General features: G+C 40.6%; 2 protein-coding genes and 1 long non-coding RNA gene across 3 annotated transcripts in view; all 3 read left to right on the top strand.

Annotated features, from left to right (window-relative positions):
- Positions 1 to 4,818: 4,818 nt before the first annotated feature.
- On the top strand, positions 4,819 to 5,730 carry LOC134210183 (uncharacterized). The gene has a single exon (XM_062686211.1). The coding sequence runs from the start codon at positions 4,819 to 4,821 to the stop codon at positions 5,728 to 5,730; it is 912 nt and encodes a 303-aa protein (XP_062542195.1).
- A 4,992-nt stretch (positions 5,731 to 10,722) lies between these two features.
- The window catches only part of LOC134213180 (probable actin-related protein 2/3 complex subunit 2), a 36,269-nt gene continuing 20,011 nt past the window's right edge, over positions 10,723 to 26,980 (top strand). The window contains exon 1 of the mRNA XM_062691866.1: positions 10,723 to 11,377. Coding sequence (XP_062547850.1) covers positions 11,304 to 11,377 — 74 coding nt within the window. The 5' untranslated portion in view covers positions 10,723 to 11,303. The remainder of the gene's footprint in view (positions 11,378 to 26,980) is intronic.
- LOC134217335 (uncharacterized) lies at positions 26,038 to 26,600 on the top strand. Its single transcript, XR_009981000.1, has 3 exons — positions 26,038 to 26,167; positions 26,236 to 26,341; positions 26,423 to 26,600. It is a non-coding gene; the product is annotated as an uncharacterized LOC134217335 (long non-coding RNA).

The raw sequence follows: 26,980 nt of genomic DNA, 5'->3' as shown, positions 1-26,980 counted from the left end.
CACTTTGTTGAATTTTTAATTCTCTGTAATGTTAGTTTTCCAGTCCCAAGAACATCGACCAAACAACATAATCAGAAAATTTTCAACCATCGTTCTTTTTCATTGCTTTTCATATTATTTTTGTGGCTCTACGTCTATCTCAGGCAAAGGCCAACTGTTTCCTTTCTTTCTTTTTTTGTTCTTGTACTCTGTCCATCACTACCAAAGTTCAAAACTGTGTTTTCTTTTTTTTTCTTTTTTTTTTCAGATCATCTTGTACTCTTGCTTCTCCGTCTATTTCCACCGGAGAGCATTTTTTAATTCCTTTCATCGCATTTTTCTGTTTTTATTTTCTTCTTTTCTATCTTATATCATCTTGTACCTTTGCTCCTCCGTCTATTCCCACCGGAGAGCATTTCTTATCTCTTTTTTTACACCTCCTATATATGTATATAGTTTCATATTTACATCTTCTTCTTCTTGTTTGGCATTACATCCCCACACTGGGACAGAGCCCACATTCCACGTTTGGCTAGTGAAGTGAAAGGAAGTTCTTGTTCTAGTCTTTCTATCAAATTCTTTTTTAGTGGTGTAATCGTACTTAATATTTATCGGAGAAGAAAAATAGTTAATTCGAGAGAAAAAGCAGTGCAGTGCGGTGACAGGAAGACGGTGAAAGGATATTCTTTTCCGACAACGATACCACGCCGACGACGCCGTCAAACGGCGGCCATTTTGTCTTGAAGAAAAGAAGAAAAACTTGGGATAGGAGTGAGGTTAGGTCGCTCATTATGGAACCGCTTGGTTCCGAAGGGGCCGTTAGAGATACTGGACCTCCAAGGTTTCGGGGAACCAATGACCAATTCGGAATGAGGCCCCCAGGCATAGGCCACAACAGACCCCAAATGAATGCAATGGGAGGAGATATGGAAAATATACAGTACACATTTGCCGACACCGCACCGTATCGTATTTATGTTGAACTGAAGACAAAAAATAACGGAAGCAACACGAAGATCAACAAATTTTCGCTTGGTGCTACCTTGCGGAAGATGGAAGGATTTCGTGGCCATGTCATGGACATGAAATACTTGGGCAGGTTCAAAATTATGATCTTGGTGAACAATTTCATCAAAGCTAATGCGCTGGTGACAGCGATCAACACATCGGACGGTAACTACCGCGCCTACATCCCCAACCACCTAATCACAATCACAGGTATTATTGCTGGTGTGCCAGTAGATATCCCTGAGGAGGAAATACAACACGGATTGGAGAGCGAGTATCCCGTATTCCAAGTTCGTCGTTTGCATCGCAAGGAGAACAATGATCAAATTCCCCTGAACAGAGTTAGTGTCTCTTTCCGGGCATCGAAGCTACCCGACAAAGTCAAGCTTTTTAGCTGCGTGACCAGAATCCTGCCCTTCATCAGGAAGGTGGAGCTGTGCGAAAAATGCTTGAGGTACGGCCACCGAACGCTCAATTGCAAAGGAACCAGGCGATGTAAGAACTGCGGAGAACACCACGAAGAGGAGAATCACGACGGAGCATGTGAGAAGCCTATAAAGTGTGCTAGCTGCAGAATGAATCACAAAACGACTGACCCTATCTGCCCAGAAAAGAAGAAGCAGTCCAGCATCAATGCAATTCGTGCCAAGCAAAATCTAACCTACGCAGAAGCTCGAGAAATGTGTTCAGTATTCAGTCAAAACCCTTTTGACCTGCTGACCAACTTTCATGATTACCCAAGCCTGCCGGAGACCTTCAAAACGGTCGTCAGCGATAACCAGGAAACATTGAAACAGCAATGGGAGAAGACAAATGTACCTAGACAACCGATCCAACCGGCGGTCAAATTATACAAGACGGATCCGAAGGAAAAGGACAAGAAGAAGAACTCGAAACGACGACATCCCGACGAGGAATCAAATGCGGAGAAGCAAATACGCCGAAATGATCAACAAAACGAAAACAGAGAAGATGGAGCAGGACTCAACAACCCACACCGGGTTACCGAAAAAGAGAGGCTAGATAAGATGATCACCGAAGTGAGACAAAAGGCATTGGAGACGGCTAACATCGGTTTCCAAGAAAAAGTGATGAAATTTTATTCGATGTTCATTGAAGAGGATATGCCAGAGGACCTACAAGAGAAGTTCAAAGCTATCTCGAAGGAGTGCTTCGATTTAGCTAAAACTATATTGTAATTATCTTCACCCCAAAACAAATAGTTCGTTCAGGATATTGCAATGCAATATCCAAAGTTTGCATAAGAACAAAGCAGAACTACAACGAGTGTTGAATGCTGGAGAATATGACGCAACGCTACTATCAGAGACATGGACTCACCAGGAGTTAGAAAATACTTGAAATACCAAATAACGCAATATCATAATATACTAAGTTCACGTTACGACAATTATGGCGGAACTGCGATTCTGCTGAAAACGATTTCAACTATACTCCATTGATACTTCCTACCTTATCGGATTTCACTCAAGCAGTTGCTATCAAGGTGCTGCCACTGGAGCTAGTTCTAGTATCCATTTATATTAGTCCAACTGCAGAACTCAAGCTTGTGAAGAGCGATTTGCTCAAGATTTTCGGACCGTTGCGACCTTATCGAAAGGTCATAATAGGTGGCGATGTGAACGCACATCACCATCTATGGGGTAACGCTCGCACTGATAAGCGAGCAGAGGCGTTAATGCAACTGGTGGATGATTACAATTTCGTACTGCTAAATGATGGATCACCAACATACGTACCGATAAGGTTAGACCAAACAGCAACTGCTATAGATGTAACGATAAGTTCATCAAGCCTGTTCACGGATATTTCTTGGAAGGTATTGGACATGGGAATCGGAAGTCATCATCTAGCGATCGAGACGAACATCACCACAACAGCTTTAAAACGACCCACAAGGTATGTGTATGACCATCAAAAAATCAATAAAAACTTGGCAGATCTAAACAGTACAGAAGTTAGTGGCATAGAAGATCTTCAGAAAACCGTCAGACAAGTGTTCAAGAAGCATCGAAAGAAGGATGTGAAAGAACCGAAGTTCTGGTGGTCAAATCTAGTGGACACGGCATGGAAGGAGAAAACAGAAGCAAAACGAAAATTCAATCGGGAATCCAACATGGAAAACTTGTTGGAATTCAAGAAAAAAGCAGCAGTCTTCCAACGTGTCAAACGACAGGAAATGGCGAAAAAGTGGGAAAGCTTTACGGACGAAATCAACCCGTTCCTTAGCTCAAAGGAACTGTGGGGCAAAATTGGAAGGTTGACCGGTAAACGACACTTCAAAAAAGAAAACAGCATAATATACGACTCTCGTGAGGAAGCGGAAGCTTTCATGAACACTCATTTCGGACAGAATGAATACCAGCAGCTACAACGGGGAATTGCTGATCAGGACCTGTTGAATGGAGAAATTTTGCAGAAGGTGCTAAATAAGAAGAAGAAGAGGTCAGCTCCTGGAGAAGATCGTATAACATACGAGATGCTCCGGCAACTGACACCAGAAGTACAACAAAATTTGATTGTGGATTTGAACCGGATGTGGAGGAATGGAGCTCCCGATGACTCGCTCAAGACCATCAAGGTGGTGGCCATACCGAAGCCAGGGAGAGACCAGAACATAGCGTCTGGAAAACGGCCGATCTCGTTAGTTCCTACAATCACAAAGGTAGTCAACACAATAGTTTTGGACAAGCTACAGGAATTCATTGAGGGACAAACCATCTTACCTCAAACTTCTTTTGGTTTTCGGAAGCATTCGTCAACCAACACCTGCCTCTCGTACGTCGTGAACAACATCAAGGAAAACAAACGAAATGGATTCATTTCAGCGATGATATGCGTTGACCTATCGAACGCCTTTAATGCAGTTCAAACCGGTACACTAGAGCGTATTCTAAATACGTATTCGGTACCGGAAGAAGTGATCGTGTGGATAACTGGCTTTCTCAGGAACCGCCGAATGAATCTGCACCTCAGGGAAGAGACGGTGACTAGAACAATCAGCAACGGTTTACCACAAGGGGACGTGCTCTCCCCTACTCTATTCAACCTTTACACGGCGGGACTCCACAAAATATCCGATAATGATGTCGTTCTGGTTCAATATGCTGACGATTTCGGGATCGTTATACGTGCACGGAATCTGGAAGATCTTCGAAGCAAGGCACAAGAGAAGCTCGACGAATTTTGCTGTTTAGCTGAAGAACTAAACTTTGAAATCAACGCGGAGAAGACTAAAGCGATTCTTTTCACAAATAACAACAAAGTACTAGCTGTCAACATCGCAGGTGTTACCGTGGAAACGGTAAAAAGCCACCGTTATCTGGGAGTGACGATTGACCGTTACTTAAGTTTCGGTCCACACGTGAGGGAGACCCGAGTAAAAATTGTAGACAGATTGAACATGCTGAAAGTAATAAGCGGAGCTAAAACTGGGAGTCATCCTCAAACTCTTAATAATGTGTATACAGCACTAATCCGTAGTATCATAGAATATGGATGCTCAGTGATGTACAACGCCAAGAAAACAAACAAACAATTGTTGAACATTGTGAACAACCAATGTTTGCGGAAAACTACTGGTTGTACACGCAGTACACCTCTGAACGCCTTAACAGCATTGGCAGGACAGGAACCTCTGGAGGAAAGGCTTGACTACATAACTGGAAGAAATATAGCAAGATGTTTCGAAAGAAGTAACGCGGTAGCTCAACAATTGAGAGGTGTGAGAGAAACTAAAGACGAAGAAGAAGGAAAATACTCGTATATGGAAAAGTATACTACAAAAATAAAGAACTTTACAACAAAATAATGGTAGTCGAGACAATATCAGGAGGAACACCGGAATCTGAAGAAGTGGAAATAAACTCATCGTTGGACGGAATTATTGGTCAAAAGAAAGAGAACATACCACCGAATAAATTGAAGCAAGTGGCACTGGCTACGATGGAAGAAAAATACGGTGACCGGGGAAGAATTTTAACGAATGCATCCAAGGCTGGAAGGTTGTGTGGCATAGGAGTGTTTATACAGGACTACGACGTTAAGCGCTCATTCAGGTTGGAGGGTGATATCAGCATAACAGCAGCGGAGTTGCACGCCTTGAGTGTTGCGCTACAATTCGTGGTAGAGGGCAAACTGTATAATTATGTTATCTATACTGATTCGATGACAGCATGCCAAATGTTGGAAGATGCGGTGGAAGCTAATAAAGCAGAAACCCTCCTAAAATACATCATAGAAACAGCGCGAAAATGGCGAATTACATTCCAATGGATACCAAGCCACGTGGGAATCAGCGGCAATGAGGTAGCTGATCAGCTAGCTCGAGAGGGACTAACTCAGACAGCAGTACTAGAACACCAGTTGTTTGCCAAAGACGTCATGCGGGAACTAGCAAGACAAAAAACTGTTGCAGCACAACGATGGTATGAAGATTACTCAAAAGAAAAAGGGAAAATGTTTTTCGAACTACATAAGCAGCTTCAAGATAAACCGTGGTATCACGACAAGGAATTGAAGGGTCAAGAGGTACGGCTGCTCAATAGACTAATGACTGGTCACACTTATGCGAGAAATTGGTTGGCCAAAATGAAGATTATTGACGACGGCGATTGTGAGTTATGTGATGAAGAAGAAACTTCGGAACATACGATATTATTCTGCCCTGATTCGGCCACATCAGAGCCGGATATAGTTTTGAATGTGCATATTCAAATTTGATGGAGATATTTAAGACAAAATGTTAATGTATTCAGAGAAATAACCGATTTTGTGAAGAAATGTAAATTGGACATGTAACCAAGCTTGTAACGACTTAGAAGAAGAAGTAACAGGGCATATAGTCAGAATGACTGGCCCTACAAAACGAGCTGACGTTGACGTTAGCACGGTCAGAAAGAAGAAGAAGAAGAAGGGACAGAGCCGCCTCGCAGCTTAGTGTTCATTAGGCACTCCCACAGTTATTAACTGCGAGGTTTCTAAGCCAAGTTACCATTTCTGCATTCGTATAAATATCATGAGGCTAACACGATGATACTTTTATGCCCAGGGAAGTCGAGACAATTTCCAATCCGAAAATTGCCTAGACCGGCACCGGGAATCAAACCCAGCCACCCTCAGCATGGTCGTGCTTTGTAGCCGCGCGTCTTACCGCACGGCTAAGGAGGGACCCATATTTACATATTCATATTTATTCCTCCAAAAATGGTTTCAGCATTCCTTCAGGAATTACTTTTGTAAAATGATTTTTTTTTTCAGTAATGAGCACGCCGGATTACAACAAAACACGACACAAATTGAGCCCTATAGGATTGAGCCTGAATAGCCTGTTTTGCGAATGTTACATAATTTTTTTTTTTTTTTTTTTTTTTGTCTTTATTTAGGAGACTTTCAGCCCGAGGCTGGCTCATCTCCGATGTTACATAATTGATATAGGAGCATGTTATTAATAATGGAACAGATTTTTTTTCCTTTCCCTGTTGGGTACATTTTCCACTGCGACCAGTTGGTTGATCTATTGTGGCAGGCCCCGTTTTAATGTTTGTGCCTTGTCAGTGTGTTATATCACTATGAATTTGAGTGACTTCCACTTGCTGATTGTAGGCATTTTCCCAATAAGGTATAACATATCTTATGAAATGTATTGCCTTACTGGGAGAAGTCATCCATACATCTGATGGTTGTATTAGTCCTTTATCGAAAAATTTGCGCCGTTTTTGGAAAAGTGCTTCACAGTTACACAATAAATGTTCCGAATCTTCCGTGTCCCTTTCACAGAAACGACAGGTATCATCTTGAACTTTACATAGTTGTTTCAAATAATATTTACTCGGGCAGTGTCCTGTTATTAAACCGCAGAAGGTATTTAAATCTTTTTTAGATAGACTGAGCAGTTTTTGAGTAACAGTGTTGTTGGGTGATATAAACCTTTTAGATTGCCTTGCTGTTATTGTTTTTTTCCAGATTTCATCAATCACATTTTTTTCCCAGGTTTTTAGTTCCATTTTGAGGGTACATTTTGAGGCCCCACAAAATGGTTCTGGTCCTAGGAAAGGTTTTGATGATCCAAGTCTTGCTAAACAATCTGCTTTTTCGTTACCTTCAATTCCACAGTGCCCAGGTACCCAAAATAGACTTACAGAACTATTTTTAGCCACCTGGTGTAGTAATTGAATGCATTCCCAAACTAGTTTAGAAGTACATGTAAAAGATTTTAATGCTTCTAGGGCAGCTTGACTGTCACAAAATATACATATGTTTGCATTTCTATAGTTACGCTGTAAACAGACAGAGGCACATTCAATAATTGCTTGTATTTCTGCCTGAAATACAGTCGGATATCTACCCATAGATACTGATATGGTGACTCCAGGGCCTGTGACACCAGCTCCAACCCTGTCGTTCATTTTGGAGCCATCTGTAAAAAAGATTACTGAACCTGGTCGAATAGTGGGCCCCCCAGATTCCCACTCAGCACGACTTGGGAAAGTCACATTAAAGAGTCGTTCGAAATTATATCTCCTCTCCATCCAGTCTTCATGAGTGACTAAAGGATTGATTTTAAAATCTTTCAAAATACTAAGATGACCCCTAAGATCTCCATCAAACAGTGTTTTTGTTCTTGTCAATCTTAGTGCGTTTTTCTCAGCTTCTAGTTGTACAAATAAATGTAAGGGTAGAAGATTCAACATTGCATCTAGTGCTTTAGTAGGCGTACTACGTATAGCCCCTGTAACAGAAATTGTAGCCAATCTTTGTAGCTTTTCCAACTTCTTTTGAATGAATTTAGCTTTAGTTTTTGGCCACCAAATTAATGATGCATATGTTATTCTGGGTCTTACAATAGCCGTATATATCCAGTGGATCATTTTTGGCTTTAGTCCCCATTTATTACCAAAGGTTTTCTTGCTTATCCATAAGGCGTTTGTTGCCTTACTCAATATTTGATCTAAGTGTGTGTTCCAGTTTAGTTTGCTATCAAGAGTAACTCCCAGATATTGAACTTTTAAACACAGCAGAATTTTGTGTCTTCTATAAAAATATCAGGTATGTTATATTTCCTTTTTGTGTAAAAGGAACAATAGCAGTTTTATGAGGATTTACGGATAACCTCGTTTTTACACCATGCAAGAGTTAAATTTAAAGCGTATTGCATCCTATCTCTAATCACTTGTTCGAATTTACCACGTACTATAATTACTATATCATCTGCAAATCCTATTATTTCGAATCCAAGCGCTTCAAGGTTTGATAGTAGTTCGTCCACTACTAATGACCACAATAGAGGAGAAAGCACACCCCCTTGTGGACAACCTTTTACTGTTCTAACCGTAATTGATGAATTTCCATGGCTACAAGTTATTTCCCGTTTTTCTAACAAAAACCCAATTAACTATAGACTCATCAAAGTTACGTTTGATCATCGCATTTTTCATGGAAGTATGAGAGGCATTGTCAAATGCTCCTTCAATATCAAGAAATGCAGCCAACAAAATCTCTTTGGCATCAAAAGTTTTCTCAATTTTTGTTACCAGTGTATGAAGTGCTGTTATTGTCGATTTTCCATGCTGATACGCAAATTGGTACTTATTCAATGGAATCGAAACTAGATATTTTGATTTAATGTAGTCGTCAATGATTTTTCCATCACTTTCAACGTGAATGACGAAAGACTAATAGGTCTAAAAAGATTTAGGACTCTTTTTATCCTTTTTATTGGCTTTAGGAATAAATACAACACGAGTTTGACGCCAGCTTTTGGGAATATAGTTCATCCTCAAGCTGGCTTGAAACATTTCAGTTAAACAGGGAATCAATATTTCCTTGCTTTGTTGAATCATTATTGGACGGATTTCATCTGTACCTGGTGATTTATAAGGTTCGAATGAATGTACAGCCCATTCTACCTTTGCTTGAGTAAAAATACGACCTGCTAGATCTTGCATATCTGCCCTGCCCATTTGCTGTGCAGTGCTTTCCGCAATTTCATCAGCTTCCACAAATATTCTTGACCTGGTATTTTCTTGCCCAGTATGAATACTCTTGGTAGTCGTTTCTTCACTCAAAACTGATAGAGATCCTGGGAAGTGTACTTGCATCATTAAATTCAAAGTTTCTGTTGCGTTAGAAGTAAAACATCCATTATTATTTTTGAGGGTACCAAGACCATTACAATGATCTTTCGATAAAACTTTCTGTAACCTAGCTGCTACTGGAGTACTTTCAATATTTTCACAGGTGTGCCTCCAGTTTTTGCGTTTTGATTTTCGTAACTCTGTATTATACGAAGTAAGAGCTTTTTTATAGTCATCCCACTGTAAAGTACGCTTAGCTCGATTGAACATTTTGCGAGCTTGTTTCCTTAGATGTTCTAGTCTGGAACAGATACCCTAGATGAGAAAAAAAAACAGGAGAAAGCTCTGTTGGAACTTCTGAAGGAAATTTTTGAGGAGCTCCTGGAATACTGGGGAGAATATTCGAATATGTTTCTATCTATAGAGAGACATGTCAATGAACATTCCCATAGGCTTTTCCAGTTTTCTATGCTGCTTCTAAATGCTTCTTCTAAATGAAAACTGCTTCTAAATGTTATGTGTATATTCTACATTTTTCCATAATCCTGTAAATTTAACGAAAACCCTGGAAAAATCAGGGAATTTTAATTTTGAAAATGAGTCAAAGTCAACACCCTGTGACGTTGTTCGGAGGATTTTGTTAGAAATTGTTTGTTATTGGCGCTTTGATGTTGCATGAAGAAGAAGAAGCAGAAAGATGATAATCGAAAAAATCTCCACGGCAAACCATACGAAGAAGTTTTTAAAACTCTTCTCAAAAATTCTAGAAGCAATTTAATTAAAAACGGTAAACAGTACGGGGTTGGACTTTTCTTCTACTGTGTATTAAGTGTAATACCACAAAATAAAATTTCGAATAGGAATATTGTGTTTATTATATAGTAGAAGAAAAGTCCAACCCCGTACTGTTCACCGTTTTTAATTAAATTGCTTCTAGAATTTTTGAGAAGAGTTTTAAAAACTTCTTCATATGGTTTCCCGTGGAGATTTTTTCGATTATCATCTTTCTGCTTCTTCTTCTTCATGCAACATCAAAGCGCCAATCGTGTGGTGCTCGGGTGAGAAGAACATTCGGACTTCCACCCCTGCGCATTTCTGGTGGAGTAATATTTTCAATGGACTTGTGCACAGACGTTACCAGAAACTCGCAAAACTAGATTTTTGACACTTTAACGGGGGTTTCTCACAAACAAGATTTATTTTTATATCATTACGGCCTCATACAAGTGTCATATTTTTTTCTGGAAGTTTAGTTTGCACACGTCCGCATACGTCAAAAAACGTTCGCCCGATGATGATAATCATTGCGTGAGTGAATCCATCTCCCAGTTTCTCTGCGGCCACACGTCGTTTGCAGTCATAGACCAATGCAAGATCTTGATCTAACCTCACTTATTTGACAGTTCACAGAGCTTGTTTACAAGGTGTTAGAAGAAAAATCGATGAGGAGAAAATTAAAATTCATATTTTTAGTTTAAAATTGCTGCGATCCGAATATTCCAATGATATTCTTTGCATTCAGCATGAAATCAATCACAAAGGACATCTACATGCGAATAAAATGACGAAACAATTTTATCGGAAGCTTCGCCAGAGGCTAAGTCCCGGTGAAAAAGCTCTGTGAACTGTCAACCTACGTCATCATGCACTGGTCTATTGAAACTAAAGCGGCAGAGGTGACATCGCTGCTAGTGAATTCGATCCTGTAAAAGGAGCAATCGCCTCGCTTTTAATCGACGGGAAAATTATCATTTCGAGTGTGAATTCGGGATTAAAGTGGGAATCATCGGTATCCGCTCCGTGCTCCAATATAGTGTTCGCAATCGTTGGAAAAGTGACCCACTCCCCGGGATTGGGACGCGAATAGTCATTCAGATAGAGCAGTGTGGAGTTTTCAAGTTTTTTCTTCACACGCCAGCCGCCCCCGGTAAGTCAGAAGAAGAGGCCACTCCTCGGATGTGGTGGTTGGAAAGATAGTGCACAAGAAAGAGACAGTGCTGGCTGTGTGTAACCATACTGAGAAAAGTGCTGAGTGTTCTGTTGATTTACATGTTCGGCCAAATTTTGCTGGCCGTTCCGGTGTTGTCTTGATATCCCTGTAGTTGAATCCAAAAGGTTCCGGATAGTACGTTCCAGTTTCGGATAAACGTCCGCTCTCTAAAGAACAAAAGCGGAAACATCGACTGAGGATTGATGAGGAGAAGCTGAACCCAGTTCAAAATGATTCTGCTAGAGATCAATAACCGGATTGTGGAGGAAACCCTGACTGTCAAATACAAGAATGCCATCGCTGGGTGAGTAATGCTTCCGATATGTCTTGATGTTGAGGTGTTCTACAAATTGTTTAAATCACACATTCGGTGCTTTACTAATTGCGTGACTGAGGAATCACGGTGTTCAATAGAGATGATAAACAAGACTACGCCTTTTGCGATAAAAATGTTGCATTAAAACATGTACTCAAGTGTATGCAGAAGGGTGTAGTGTGTGTAAATAAAATGCTGCTTAATCAACTTGATTTGATACGACACATCGTCGAACTTATTTTTGACTGAGCGGCCAGTTTTAGGATAATAGTGGCTATAAGGCCAACTGTTTATTTATTTGATCCGTTTTTCCACGAACAGGTTTTAATATTGTATAGAGAAAGGTACACAATCAAGTCGAGTTTGGTGGTTCAAGTAGCATGTCAATTTCTTTAAAAAAAATTCATATGCTTCATACAAATTAATAATGGTTGGTGATGATTTGTTTTATTGCATTGAGATTTCAAAATTGACGTCATACGCTGCATTTATATTACAGTATTGATCCGATTTTGCCACTCCCCGATTCGTCTATTCCCAATTTTATCACGCTTTCGACCCAATTTTAAAGGGTAAATTTCTTTGAAAATTTTACCTTTTTTTTTATTTTTGTAAATTATTTTAAATAAATTGTGAAAATAAAATCGGGATGTTACTGTATAACTTTCATTGATGTGGTTTAGTAAAGGTATACTAAGCTTGAATTAGTCATCAAAATAATGTAAGTCTTAGAGATGGAAAAATAGCTCATTGCAGTGGACTAGGGATGAATGACCGCCTAAGTTAACATCCCTCAAAAACAAACCATCATCATCATTGCAGTGGGCAGGTCTTTGAAAAGAGTTAGCGCTTCAGCGTCTTCAGCTTCAACAAAGTTGTACCGAAAGGCTTCACTACGATAACTAGTAGTAGGTGAAAGTTAGCGTGCTGCAAGTGTCGTATCCATTCATTTCATTTATTTAGTTTACTTTTACATCTAAACAGATAACACTGAATCAACAATTTGAGGCCACAATACACGGTTCGAGGCCGCATCTCTTCATCCTCGAATGCGCTCCAAGCTCGCCAAGTCGTTTTGCACCTGGTCTGCCCACCTCGCTCGCTGCGCTCCACGCCGTCTCGTACCTGCCGAAACGGAAGCGAACACCATCATTGCAGGGTTGCTGTCCGGCATTCTTGCAACATGCCCTGCCCATCGTATCCTTTCGGCTTTAGCTACCTTCTGGATACTGGGTTCGCCTTAGAGCTGGGCGAGCTCTTGGTTCATTCTTCGCCGCCACACACCGTCTTCTTGCACACCGCCAAAGATGTTTCATGTCCGTAGAGGGCAACCGGTCTTATTAGCGTCTTGTACATAACACATTTGGTGCGGTGGCGAATCGCGACCGCAGTTTCTTCTGAAGCTCGTAGTAGGCCCGACTTCCACAGATGATACGCCTTCGTATTTCACGACTAACATTGTTATCAGCCGTTAGCAAGGATCTGAGGTAGACGAATTCCTCGACCACCTCGAATGTATCCCCGTCTATCGTAACACTGCTTCACAGGCGGGCCCTGTCGCGCTCGGTTCCGCCAACAAGCATGTACTTTGTCTTTGACGCATTCACCACCAGTCCAACTTTAGTTGCTTCACGTTTCAGACGGTTGTACAGTTCTGCCACCTTTGCAAATGTTCGGCCGACAATTTCCATGTCATCCGCGAAACAAATAAATTGACTGGATCTGTTGAAAATTGTACCCCGGCTGTTACACCCGGCTCTCCGCATGACACCTTCTAGCGCAATGTTGAACAGCAGGCACGAAAGTCCATCACCTTGTCTTAGTCCCCGGCGCGATTCGAACGAATTGGAGTGTTCGCCCGAAATCTTCAAACAGTTTTGCACACCATCCACCGTTGCTTTGATCAGTCTGGTAAGCTTCCCAGGGAAGCTGTTCTCGTCCATAATTTTCCATACTGTCTATACTGTCGTATGTCGCCTTGAAATCAATGAACAGATGGTTCGTTGGGACCTGCTATTTACGGCATTTTTGAAGGATTTGCCGTACAGTAAAGATCTGGTCCGTTGTCGAACTGCCGTCAACGAAGCCGGCTTGATAACTTCCCCCGAACTCATTCACTAATGGTGACAGACGTCGGACGATGATCTGGGATATCACTTTGTAGGCGGCATTAAGGATGGTGATCGCTCGAAAGTTCTCACCCTCCTTGTCGCCTTTCTTGTAGATGTGGCATATAACCCCTTCCTTCCACTCCTACGGTAGCTGTTCAGTGTCCCAGATTCTGACTATCAGTTTGTGCCATTCAAATGTTCCTCGTAGTGCTGCTTCCACCTTCGATCGTGTGGTTATCGTTCGTTCGTCAAGATGCTCCCATCCTTATCCCTGCACATTTCGGCTCGCGGCACGAAGCCTTTGCGGGATGCGTTGAGCTTCTGATAGAACTTGCGTGTTTCTTGAGAACGGCACAGCTGTTCCATCTCCTCGCACTCCGCTTCTTCCAGGCGGCGTTTCTTCTCCTGAAAAAGGCGGGTCTGCTGTCTCCGCTTCAATCTATAACGTTCCACGTTCTGCGGGGTACCGTCCTTCTCCTCCAGAATCTGTCTGCACTCTTCATCGAACCAATCGTTCCGTCGACTTCGTCCCATATACCCGACGTTTTTCTCCGCTGCGTAGTTAATGACTGCTTTGACTGTATTCCAGCAGTCCTCAAGAGGGGCTCCATCGAGCTCACCCTCTTCCGGCAACGCTGCCTCGAGATGCTTCCCTATAGTCGGTATAAACTCCTCCTCTTGGTCAACCTGAGCGTTCAAATCTCCTATGATGATTTTGATATCGTGGCTTGGCCAGCTGTCGTACTCACGTTCCAGCTGCGCGTAGAATGCGTCCTTATCATCATCAGTGCTTCCGGAGAACTGGCCTTTGATCCTCAACCTGCACATTCTTTCATTGATCGGCCACCACCCGATCACGCGCCTTTGCATATCGCCCATCACTATGAAAGCTGTTCCCAGCTCGTGTGTGTTGCCGCAGCTCTGGTAGATGGTATGATTACCTCTAAACGTTCGCACCATCGATCCCTTCCAACAAACCTCCTGCAGCGCTACGATGCCGAATCCACGGTCCTTGAGCACATCGGCGAGTATGCGTGAACTCCCGATGAAGTTGAGAGATTTGCAGTTCCACGAACCGAGTTTCCAATCGCTAGTCCCTTTTCGTCGCAGTGGTCTTCGCCGATGGTTCCGGTCCGTACTCTCTTGTTGATTGTTCGTTGCGTATGTTTTTTAGAGGCTGGCTTGCAGGGCCTGACACTTAACACGCACGGCAAATGCTGGGTAAAGCGTACCATTGGTACTTCGCGTACCTGAAGGAATAAAATAGACCCCATCTCGCGGTTTTAGCCTCTTACCCAGCAACTCCTATCCCTACCTCCCCGTGATGCTGACCGGGATACGGTGGGAACTATGGTCGTATGCTGACAGAGAACCCGAGTAGACGAAAATAGCTCAATAATATCAAATGTTGATAAGATAGCAAAATGAGATATGAACATGATTGATATAAGAGATAAAAAGATAAGACGATAATATCAATATTTTGCACTGAAATATCATAAGAAGATCAAGTTATGCTGTTTGTAAGAAGTGATCAATATCATGTCCCATTAGTTTGTTCTTATTCATAGCATAGCATATTTGATATTTAAATGATATTTCTTTGTAAGTTTTTGATATTGTTGCCTGTTATTTTATCTCTTATATCAATCAAGTCCATATCATGTTTTGTTATTCTGTTCATAACTTCTGCCCGGGAAGGGGGGTTTGCTCTTCTCCGGACGTGCAAATCTTACTAAGCGTCTATTCTCCATGTCAGGATCGGCTCACAACAGCGTCTGTTCTCCATATTAGGGGCAGCTGATCATCGTCCGAGTGCCAGCGAGGGACTCTAAGTTAAACTGTGCACCATGGTCCACCGGGAATAAGTAGGAATGTCCTCCGGAAATTTAGGAGGTTTGGTGTCAAGTGTCATATCCAACAAGTTTCATATTTTAAGTTACATACGCCAGTTTAGTTCGAAACCAATGACATAGGTAATCAAAGAATTGGTGCGCGATCGAACATGATTTGGAGGTGCAGAACAGTCTCTAGACTCACGTTATTTTTTCTGCTGTGTGCGGTCGAAAAGTTATTTTATTGGAGCGCGATCGGTGCAGAAAGTCTCGAGATCCGTGTTATTTTGTTCTGCTTTATGCGATATTGTCCGGTTACCATTTATCCGGGTACGTTGGAGGATTTCCTCCGAGAAGAATAACGCCACCGCATGGGCTGTGCATCTGGCGACTGACGAGTGTTTAATGTGGCGAGGTGGGAGGGGTCTGGGAATTTAATCCATGACCATTAGCTTCTAAGGTGAACGTTCTGCTGTGTGCGATAGAAAACTTAATTATCTGATACCCGTTCGGTGCAGAACAGTCTCGAGACTTCCGTTATATTGTTCAGCTGTGTGCAGTCGAAAAGTCAATTAATTAGTGCGCAATCAAACATGATTTAGATTTGCAGAACAGTCTCGAGACTCGCGTTATTTTGTTCTGCTGTGTGCGGTTGAAAAGTAAATAAATCGGTGCAGAACAGTCCTCGTTATTTTATTCTGGTTTGTGCGGCAAAACTACACATTACACGCGGCAGTGATTACTAGTGGAAGTGCAGATGACTTTTCGGCATCTAGTAATGCGAGCATCACGTCAACATTTTCTTATCCATTCCTTGATTGACCTGCATTCGAACACGGCCGGCGCCGGTATTACACATTGAAGGTGATATTAGTCACAAATATCATCTGTTGGTTCTATTTGTAATTACAGCAGGCCTGGCAATAACGGAGAAGCAATTGTGGGGAGTCATGAACTCTTAAAAATTGTTTTGAAAAACACTAACAAAGGCCCCTCCCCTTGGATATGTGATCTTGATGCGATGGGTGGACTTACGCCACAGAGATGGCAACAAAAGACATATCCCGTCGTGGTGGTATCACATGTTGACTATTTTTGTTTGGTGCCGCGTTACATATCTGGCATTGACGCACTAATTTAACGCATTTGCATGTGATCCAACGGACATCGTGTCTTGGAGCTTTGAATGGTAGTGCAGTCAGGCAGAGGCCTTTTTCATCAGTGATAATGGTGTGATTTATTTATACCAGACTAAGGCCGGAGTGGCCTATGCAATACATAAAAGTCTTCTCCATTCAGCTTGGTCCATGGCTGCACTTCGCCAACCACGCAGTCTGCGGAGGGTTCGCAAATCGTCCTCCACCTGGTCGATCACCTTGCCCGCTGTGCACCTCGCCTTCTTGTTCCCGTCGGATCGTTGTCGAGAACCATTTTCACCGGATTACTGTCCGACATTCTGGCTACGTGCCCGGCCCACCGCAGTCTTCCTAATTTTCGCGGTGTGAACGATGGATGGTTCTCCCAACAGCTGATGCAACTCGTGGTTCATTTGCCACCTCCACCTACCGTCCGCCATCTGCACTCCACCATAGATGGTACGCAGCACTTTCCTTTCGAAAACTCCCAGCGCGTTGGTCCTCCACGAGCATCGTCTAGGTCCGTAGAGAACTATAGACCGGTAGTTGATAAGCGTTAGTCTTGGGCTAGTCTACGGTCTTGTAGCCGCCCAATGTTTAGCCGCGGCAGACGACTCCGACGCGTGTTGTACACCGTCGAGAATTTTGAGCGCAGACATACTGCAACGAAGTAGTGGTCGGATTCAATATTCGCACTACGGTAAGTGTGTAAGGTACACCGGGGCAAGTTGAAACGGTTTTTTCAAAGTTGAACTTTGAAATGCTGTAAAAAAATCACCCTTTGATAAATTTTGAATCCGTTTGCGGTGTTTGCTAGTTCGGGCCAAAGATTATACATAAAAAATAAGCAACCTTACAAAACTTTTTTATAAATATTTTGCATACTAAAATTATTTTTTTATATGCTCCGTTTCAACTTGCCCCGCATATCGGGGTAAGTTGAAACACTGCGCTGTATACAGACATAAGCTAACTGTACCGTATCAAAAACGAAATATATGTACTCAGTGTGACTCAAGATGCACGAGGTTGACTATACTGCCAAGATTCGCATAAGCGTCCTATGTAGATTTTTGACAATTTTGATTATCTTTCAGAAATTAGCTTAAAATTGTCTCCTCAAACCCTGATAAAATAGTAGGCTTTGTTCTAGAAATTTGAAAATCAAATCCTACTTGTCTCATCTTGATATTTACTCGCATAAAAGTCACATTCCAGATTTTGATACTCTATAAACTCTTTTCTTTGAATTGTACGCTTGATTAATTTGGCTGTTGCTCCTTCATAAATTCACATTAATTAACTAGCGTATCTCTCATAGACCCTCGATTGGATAAAGGAGGGCTGGGTTAACGAAATGTTTACATGCTCTTTGATTTATTTTTTGAGATCCAGTGCTCAGGGAAAGTAGATTAAGAATCTCAAAACTAGACCGTGCAGCATAAACATGGCCCCTTTTTATTCTATTCTTCAGTGGAGATTCTAGGAGGGTTGAATTCACGACGAAATGGGCAGAAATTTATTAAATTAATTTTCAGAGTTTTGGACCTTTCTATTAATTTTTGATTTCCAAATGTATTTACGAACCATGTTGAATTCTGGTTAATTACGAGGGTGACGTTTTGAATCGTTTAAACTTGCCCCGCACCACGCATCTCTGTTTGCCCCGATGGGTTGAAAATGCGGAGCAATATCAAACTACCAAAATACAAAAACTAAAACGTATCTTCCATCGATTTTTCATAATCATTATGTTTATTCAACATTGAATGCTTACCTACCGTGAAAACTTGATGAAAAAACACTTCAAAACATCATTTTGGGACCTGTTTCATTGGTACGTCAAAAAGTTAGTTCGAATTTCGCAAAGAGCGAAAAATAAACAATGGCAGGGATTGCTTTTAGTAGCTGCAATCTTCCGGGAATAGCAGTCAGAAGGTGCGTTTAGGGGAGTAATTTGTTGAAAAAAATAATCAGGGCATTCGGTCATTGCTGATCTAAATTACAGCTTCCATTTCAACTTACCCCGCATTTCAACTTGCCCCGGTGTACCTTACGTTCTTGATGTCAGAGAAGAATTTACCGTCGATTAGAACGTGGTCGATTTGGTTTTCCGTTACTTGATTAGGTGATTTCCATGTGGCCTTGTGGATATTCTTGCGGGGGAAGAAAGTGCTTCGGACTACCATTCCGCGGGAGGCTGCAAAGTTTATGCATCGTTGGCCGTTGTCGTTCGATACGGTATGCAGACTATCCGGTCCGATGAGCGGTCTATACATTTCCTCCCTTCCTACCTGAGCGTTCATGTCACCGATGACGATTTTGACGTCCCGCAGTGGGCATCCAGTGTATGTCTGCTCCAGCTGCGCATAGAACGCTTCTTTCTCGGCGTCGGATCTCCCTTCGTGTGGGCAGTGCACGTTGATGATGCTATAGTTGAAGAAACGGCCTTTTATCCTCAGCTTGCACATCCTTGCGTTGATTGGCTGCCACCCAATCACGCGTTGGCGCATCTTTCCCAGCACTATGAAGCCGGTTCCCAGCTCGTTGGTCGTGCCACAGCTTTGGTAGAAGGTAGCCGCTCGATGCCCGCTTTTCCACACTTTCTGTCCTGTCCAGCAGATTTCCTGCAGCGCTACGACATCAAAGTTGCGGGGATGTAATTCATCGTAGATCATCCTATCGCAACTTGCGAAGCCTAGCGACTTGCAGTTCCATGTTCCAAGCTTCCAATCGTGATCCTTTATTCGTCGCCTAGGTCGTTGCCGATTGTATCGAGTCGTATTATCTTCTATGTCGTCATCTGTTGTCATGTGATGTGAACACATTAAATGGCGGTATGTAATTTTTATCCTGGATAAACCATTTCTTCCTTTTCATGTGTTGTTCTTTAATGGCTGCAGTGTTGACAGAGTTACATTTTCTATCCGCGTTTCTCTTATCAAGGCCTCTAGTATACTGCACAACCGTTCTACGCATTAATGTCCCATGTTACCTTTGATGACAAAATCCAAACTCGAGTCAATTTGACCGAATAATTTCAGAATCGATTGGATCTTGAAATTTAACAAATATTTTTGGGATGATATGAGCGCAAGCAACATTTTTCCAGGACATGAAACGAATCACTACCTACTTATTTTCAGTCTCAATTATCGTCAAACAACAACTTCATTTTTTCAGTGGGACAAATTGATTCAAGTTTGAGATTTTTCATCAAAGGTAACATGGGACAATTATGCGTAGAACTGCAGTGTACGATCCATATTGGAAAATCAGATGCTTCATACAAATAGTGTGGCATACATGTGCTTAAGAAAAAAAGCTTTTCGGCGGTTGATATTGCTTACTCAAGTTTAGGTGTCTCATACAAAAATATGACAGGGAGATGAATTTTAATTAGGTAATGGCTCTGTTTGTTTTTGCAGTCACGGATTTCATTTCGTAGGTCCCGGATTTCGCGGATTGGAATTTGTTCAGTTTGTATCAGCCCTGCATGTTCCAAGCTTCCAATCGTGGTATTTGCCGATTGTATCGAGTCGTATTATCTCTTATATCGTTCATAGTTTGTTGAGCCTACGCAAATCTCCTCTTTCACCGAAAGGCCATCGTATCAGGTCTGTTTAGTGTTCCACCAAACACCAAGACTTGGACTAGTGCGCTTTGAGCGGCACACGGTCGATTTGGCGGATCCTGCTTGCGGATACATGCAGCTTTTTATAGAAGTTTGAACAGAACTCAATCTCAAACCCCACAATACCCTAGGCAAACTTAACAACCCGCAGTGGGCAGTGGTAGGGATCGTCAATCCCTTGGACTAACCATTGTACGAATTTGAATATTGTGAGGTAAAACACAATGATAGAATATGAAAGAGTATGAATCCTTTTCAGACAATCTATAGGGTTATCTGAGGTTTTTCTCCAACCGTAATGTATTCAATTGGGTCCTAAAGCCCTACCTCGTTTATGGTTGCAAACGATAGTGCATCGGTCAAGAATACTTGTACAGTTGTTATAAAAATTCTGGTAAAATTCTAAATCAGTAAAAATAATATTTTAGTGTTTAAGACATTTTAAGACAAATTTTGGGCTGTGCAACATTTCAGAACGAATGAACCATCAGCCCAAAACGTCAGCCCCATAGATTAACTGTCAAAGGTTGAGTCAAGTGCCCTGCGGTGTTTTGCTACTGCGTTTGAATCCGTACGTCAAACAAGACCGAAAATGTGAGGAAGCATTTTTAATCTATTTTTCAATTTCAAATTAAACAATGTTCTTTTCGATTTTTGAGTCTAAAGAAAAACTGACACGTTTAGAATGATTACCTTCATCGTTCCCTGAAAGAAAATCGAATATCGATTCTTCATTTTAGGACCCAATTGAGCATTAAAACCATCACACCGCGTGTGTTTTCTTTTACCAAACTAAACTGTGATTTCATAACATACATTCATATCTACATAAACTAAAACGTTTTTTTTGTCCACACCCAAGCTGTTACCTCGAATGCAACAGTTTTGTACAAAGAGGGCTTCTTATCAGTAGATAAGTGATCCATTTTTTGTCAACTGTCGAACTGATAAGAGTGTTAGATAAAGATGTCGCTTACTAATGTCAATACCGATTCCCGATAAATCTGCCAATTCCAGTCTTCCACTTCAAAAATTACCCCGTTTTCTGCTCGAATGAATTCATGCATCATTTGTATTCCAGCACACGATCAAACTATCAATCGAATATCTATCTGCTACTCGAGTTGAGTCGTCCCTGCACACTGGTCTGTCTATTAAAGGCAAAGAGCTACAATGCTGTACGTGATATGATATGTACACAAAAAAAGCAGTTTCATTCTCCTCTCCTCTTTCCCTGCACTCCGGACGGAACTGGGTGAACTTGTATAGGCTCTAAAGCTCTTGGCTACTGGCCATTCTGTTCCTATTCTCATAACAGTCTCATGTCAGTTTGGTCGTAGACTGAATCAATCCAATAAATTGATATATGCTACAAAAACATATTTTTATTTACTTTGCGCATTATAAGGTATGAGAATCCTAAGAGGAATATGTAGATAAATTTTAAATTCTGATAACATAAGTGATTTGTTTTTCATATTGTTTGAAAATTACCATATAAGCCCTTTGTGCGAAGTAAGCAGTGTTGCTGTTCACCAACTGCATAAAAGGCATCACAAGAAATATTTAATGTGATAAAACGTGGTGCGCTACTGAAACTGACTCATGGTGTTTTATGGGCTCTGGTCGATGGCGACTCAGTACAGCTCAATAATTGCATTTATTTCTTTATCTATTACACATTGTGGCTGTAGTTGGTCGAAGAGCAGCAAAGAGAAGCTTAAACTAAATTCTTAACCGCCGATAACTGTCCACCATGTATGTAGGTACAGCTGGTAGCAAATGTTTATGATCATTTGACTGGCCAACTGTGCGAAACCAATTATCCAACCGTAGGCTGATCATCACGCAGCCTATTCCATCCATGTGCTTTTTAAATGCACAGATTTTTGTTTTGTGCAATGACGATAATTAATTCATTATGAGTCTTTGCACAAGTATATCGGGTGCGGACGGTATTCAATATCATAGTCTCTTTCTTTTGAAATAAAGTTGCACTATAAGGCATCATTTCAGTGTGTTTGCGTTGGTGTGTGATTATGTGTATGTGTGTTTGTTTCCGTTTCTCTTGTTATCGGAGGGCTTTTCAACACAACACCATGTGACTTGGTTATATGGGGACACACTTGTGGTATTCATACCCTGGTACAAAAATCTTGAAACGAGTGCCATACCAATTATTGTCTTCATTAAAGATAGCCTTGAAATTATTTTCTTGTCGCCTTGTACCATGGTACGAATGCCACAAGTGTGTGCCCCATATTACTTTTTCTCGGCCGCTCATTGGAAAATCTTCCAGGATTAGTCGTGTTGATTTATTCATAAAGTGTCGCCTATGATCAGTATACATGTTTTTTATTAGAATTGTGCTAGTCCTCCTCTGACATTGTATCTTGCGATTATCGATTATTTGCTTCAATAATGACCCTAATTATTACCTTTTCAGAATTATCTAATTGACATATTTGATGCTTGACTTCTTTTTTTTTCTTCTATGGCTCTACATTCCAACTGGAACTTGGCCTGCTTTTCAACTTGGGGTTCTATTAGCATTTCCACAGTTATTAATTGAAATCTTTTTATGCTCGCCAATGCATGAGTATGTATCTTGTGTGGCAAGTACAATGGATTCACTATGCCCAGGGAGTCAAGAATGTTCCCACCTGAAAATATCCTGGACCGGACCTAAAATCAAACTCGCTATCTACAGATTGGCAAACCCCTTGAAAATGCAAGAATAAGTTGATAACAAATTTAAAAATCTATTGATGATATTTTTACATTTTTTTTAGAACTGGGCCGGAAATGAACTTTTTAGTCATTGAGTTACGAAAGCTCTCACGGATTAACTTCGAATATGTTAGTTAGTTAAATATATTTTTATTTTAGCTTTTAAATACATGGCTTAATTTTACATCTTAAGAGAGCTACCAACTAGGCATGTCAACTTAAGTCCGGCTGTTTAAGATTATTTTTCACACATTGTATATATGAATACGTTTGAAACAGGTCGTTTCTGTTAATTTTTTGTACCTTAACCTAACTTAACTCTAATTTAATCCTAATTTACCTACTAATTATATATATTTCTTATTGTTTCGTGCTTAGACAATCTTGTCTTGTTTATAAACTGTTCTTTAATGTTTTGGTATCGTGTTTCCAGCAATTCCATTTGAGCCATTACATGTACAGTAGATGTTTTAGTGTTCCTATTCAGACCAAAAATCAGTTTTAAAAATCTATTTTGTATGATTTGGAGTTTCTTTTTGTGGCTTTTAGCACACATGTCCCAGATTGGTGCTGCGTAATCTATGACAGGTAGAACTATTTGTTTATACACTGCTAGCTTATTTTTTATGCTTAATTTAGAATTTTTACAAATAAGCGGATATAGTTTTTTCAAAAGTATAAGGCATTTGTTTCTTGTGTTTTCGACATGTGTGCTAAACAAAAGTTTTGTATCTGTTGATAGACCAAGGTATGTTACATGTGGTGACCATTCTATTGAATTACCTTGTATAACTATTTTTGAGTTTGGTTTATGTTTCGGTGATTGGCTCAATGGGAACAAGATTAGTTGTGTCTTAGCAGCATTAATTTTAATCTTCCAGTTAATGGTGTAGTCTATAAAAGAATTAAGGCAATTTTGCATTTTTGTTATAATATGACGGGTTATTCTTCCCCTAACTTGAATGGCGTTATCAAACGCTTTTTCTACATCAAGTAGCGCCATTGCTGTTGAGTAAGCTACTGCTTTGTTCGATTTTATTCTGTTTACTACTCTGGCTAGCTGATGCACTGTCGAGTGACCCTTACGGAAACCAAACTGTTCATCCATCAAGATATTGTTCCTCCGGATGTGACTATCTACTCTGTTTAGAATAAGTTTTTCAAAAAGTTTACTAATCGATGAAGGCAAACTAATGGGTCTATAATTTTTCTCACTCGTTGGATCTTTTCCTGGCTTAAGGTGGTTATACAACAAAGCCACAAATCGGCCATCTTGGAAACCACGTGCTTTTTCTAGTGATTTTTCAAGAACACGAATTGAGAAAACCACAACGCCCATGGGGATGAAACATCCGTAGATCGATTGCTTACTTATGCTAAACAATCGACTTTAATTTCAGTATTTTACGAAAATTATTACGCTAGATTTGAACTTTTGATATCAGGAATAGAAAACCTGAATTTAAAATTCACCACACGGCTTGATTGTATAATCACCTTAAGAATATGTATGATTTTGTATTTTTTCCAGCAGTAAGGGAAGTAGCCTAAATCGAGACATTTGTTGAATATTTTAAGAAGATGTTTAACACTGCTTTCACTAAGGTTCTTCAGTGTAATGTTTAGAATATCATCTTGGCCGGGTGCTTTCATATTTTTCATGCATTTTAGTGTGGATTGTATCTCGTCTATTGTAATTTTTTGTGCTTCAGGCAAATAACTATTGGTGTTATTGAGTGTATCTATGGTTTGTTTTACAATATTTTCCATGGGGCTAACCATTGTTTGACCTATTTCATGTGATTTAACAATGTGTTTGGCTATTGCATTGGATTTTTCAGTGGGTGTTACAAGAATTTTCTCATCAACTTTCAAGTGGGGAACTGGTTGGGGTTTGGTATTTAAGATTTTTGCAACTTTCCAGAATGGTTTGGAGTGGTCTCTAAGTTTAGCTAAATTTTCTTGAAAGTTTTGATTTTTCAGATCTTCTAGACGCTTGGCTATTATCTTTCTTAGGCGATTAACGTAGTACTTAAATTTTTTGTTCCTAGTTCTCTGGTACTGCCGGGAGTAGACGTTTCTTTTACCTATCAAGAGTTTAATAAACCTGTCTATCTCCAAGACTTTGGAGTGGACTGGGACCTCGGGAACATTTTCCTCGACGTACCAGTCACTCCTACTGTAACAACTACTGGCAGGTGATCAGATCCAAATCTCTGACTGCTTCTGGTTCACCGATTCTGGAAGACAAATTGGATAGAAAGATATCTAGGGTTGATGGCGCTCCTCTCGGGGGGACGAAGGTAGGGGAAGGTGAATGATGTATACTGTAGAGCCCAAGTTGAAGATCGTCGAATAAGATTTTCCCGTTACTGTTGGACCTCTGGTTGCCCCAACTGAGATGCCGGGCATTCATATCAGTGCCGATGATGTATTTACAGCTGGTGTGGGTTAGCTTTTTGAGATCCTGACTAAACAAGAGTTTGCTGTCATGCGTTCCTCTAGCTTGTCGGCCAAAATATGCACTGACTAGACGAATTTTTCCAACACAGGTTTCAATTTCTACTCCAATGGCTTCAATAATTTTGGTGCCAAAGTGAGGCAATGATCTAAATTTTAAAGAATTAATGATCGCAATTGCAACTCCGCCGCCTTTGGAGTTTTCACGATCACAACGTATTATAGTGAAGTTGGGAATACTCAGCTGGATGTTAGGAGCCAAATGAGTTTCCGTAATCAAGGAAACAGAGACATTCCGATTGGTGAGGGATTGTCCAAATTCAATCGCTTTAGGTCGGAGGGACCTAGCATTCCAGGTGACAATTTGGATAGAGCTAGTTACCATACTGGATCAAACTCCCAACGTTTCGACTTGCTCATGCCGCGAACGGCAACGTTTGAGTCTGTCCGACATGTCCAGGAAGATCCTACACAGAAAAAAAAATTGTTTCAATGAATACTTTGTACTTTCATTTTGAAAAGCGTTCAGTTCTCTTTGAAATGAAAGTGAAATTGATCCTCAAGAAAGTATTTTGTTTAAATTAAAACTTTGCTTCACCCTAATGTACTCTCTCATTTAAAAGTTCTCTTCTTTAATAATAAATTTTTGCAAATTTAAAATCACCGACTCTGGCTGTCAAAATCATGACGACGCTAACCAGAGATACTGTTTTTGACAAAGTCGACACTGACTGTTGTCGCGAAGACACGCACATTAAAGGCAAAGTTTATTTTATTCAATAGTTCGCGATCGGACATCTGCCGCGGCCTTCGAGGAGTCTTTAAGAAAACGCCTGCATAAAGGACAATTGGAAACTCAAAACATCTACAAGGTATATTTATGTCGGACTCTTTGTGGCGAACAAGGAAAACTGATGCAAGTTTTTATTTTTTTCGACAGGGATGCTACCAGTTCTGACGAGAATGGCTGATGGTCAAATTTTAATATGCTCAGCGATACAGCCCCAATTAGACGACCAATGTATTCGCAGAAAATTACCAAGAAGGTAAGTTAGACAGTTTTTGAAACATTTTGCTAACGAATAAGCATAATATTCTTAGTTTGTTTTATTGGATTTTCTTTTCAGATATGTACCGAAAAACGGCGGAAGATCTTTTCGGAAAAAGTCGAGACTGGAGATCGTGACAGTTTCTTACGAAACCTACGAGCGCTGTTTGTCACTCCCAGCTACAATCTTGGCCCCGTTTTAAATTATCGGCGTTTACAAAAACAACGATTTCTTATAAAAATAATGTTTTGGAATGAACAATGAATAAATTGAATATTTGAGAACAAAATTTAAATTATTAATAATCTTGATAATAATAGTCCAAACTTTTGATTTCAGAAGCGAAAACTACTTTTATTTTCCATAGTGTTTACATTTTGGTTTGACAGATCAACAATTGTTTTAAAAGTCCCAACTTTCAATTTTAGAGCGAATCGGATTTTTTTATTCATGGGCATAACAAAAGTTTACGTACTTTTATTTTGAACATGCGCAACTCTCTACGAAAAAGAACCAACGCAACTTTTTAGTTTTACCAACGGTTTTTTTAATTTCAATAATGATTTTTCTTTCTGTGTAACTAATTCTTCCGAGGAGTACAGCGGAGCATTTTGCGGGGCGGATTTGTCGTTTTCA

The sequence above is a fragment of the Armigeres subalbatus genome, chromosome 2 (genome assembly GCF_024139115.2).
Source record: "Armigeres subalbatus isolate Guangzhou_Male chromosome 2, GZ_Asu_2, whole genome shotgun sequence".
Taxonomy (NCBI): Eukaryota; Metazoa; Arthropoda; class Insecta; order Diptera; family Culicidae; genus Armigeres; species Armigeres subalbatus.
This window is presented reverse-complemented; position numbering and strand designations above follow the sequence as displayed.

Bases quoted from the DNA above. Each gene is read 5' to 3' on its own strand.
- LOC134210183 (XM_062686211.1), top strand. From the start codon at position 4,819: ATGGTAGTCGAGACAATATCAGGAGGAACACCGGAATCTGAAGAAGTG.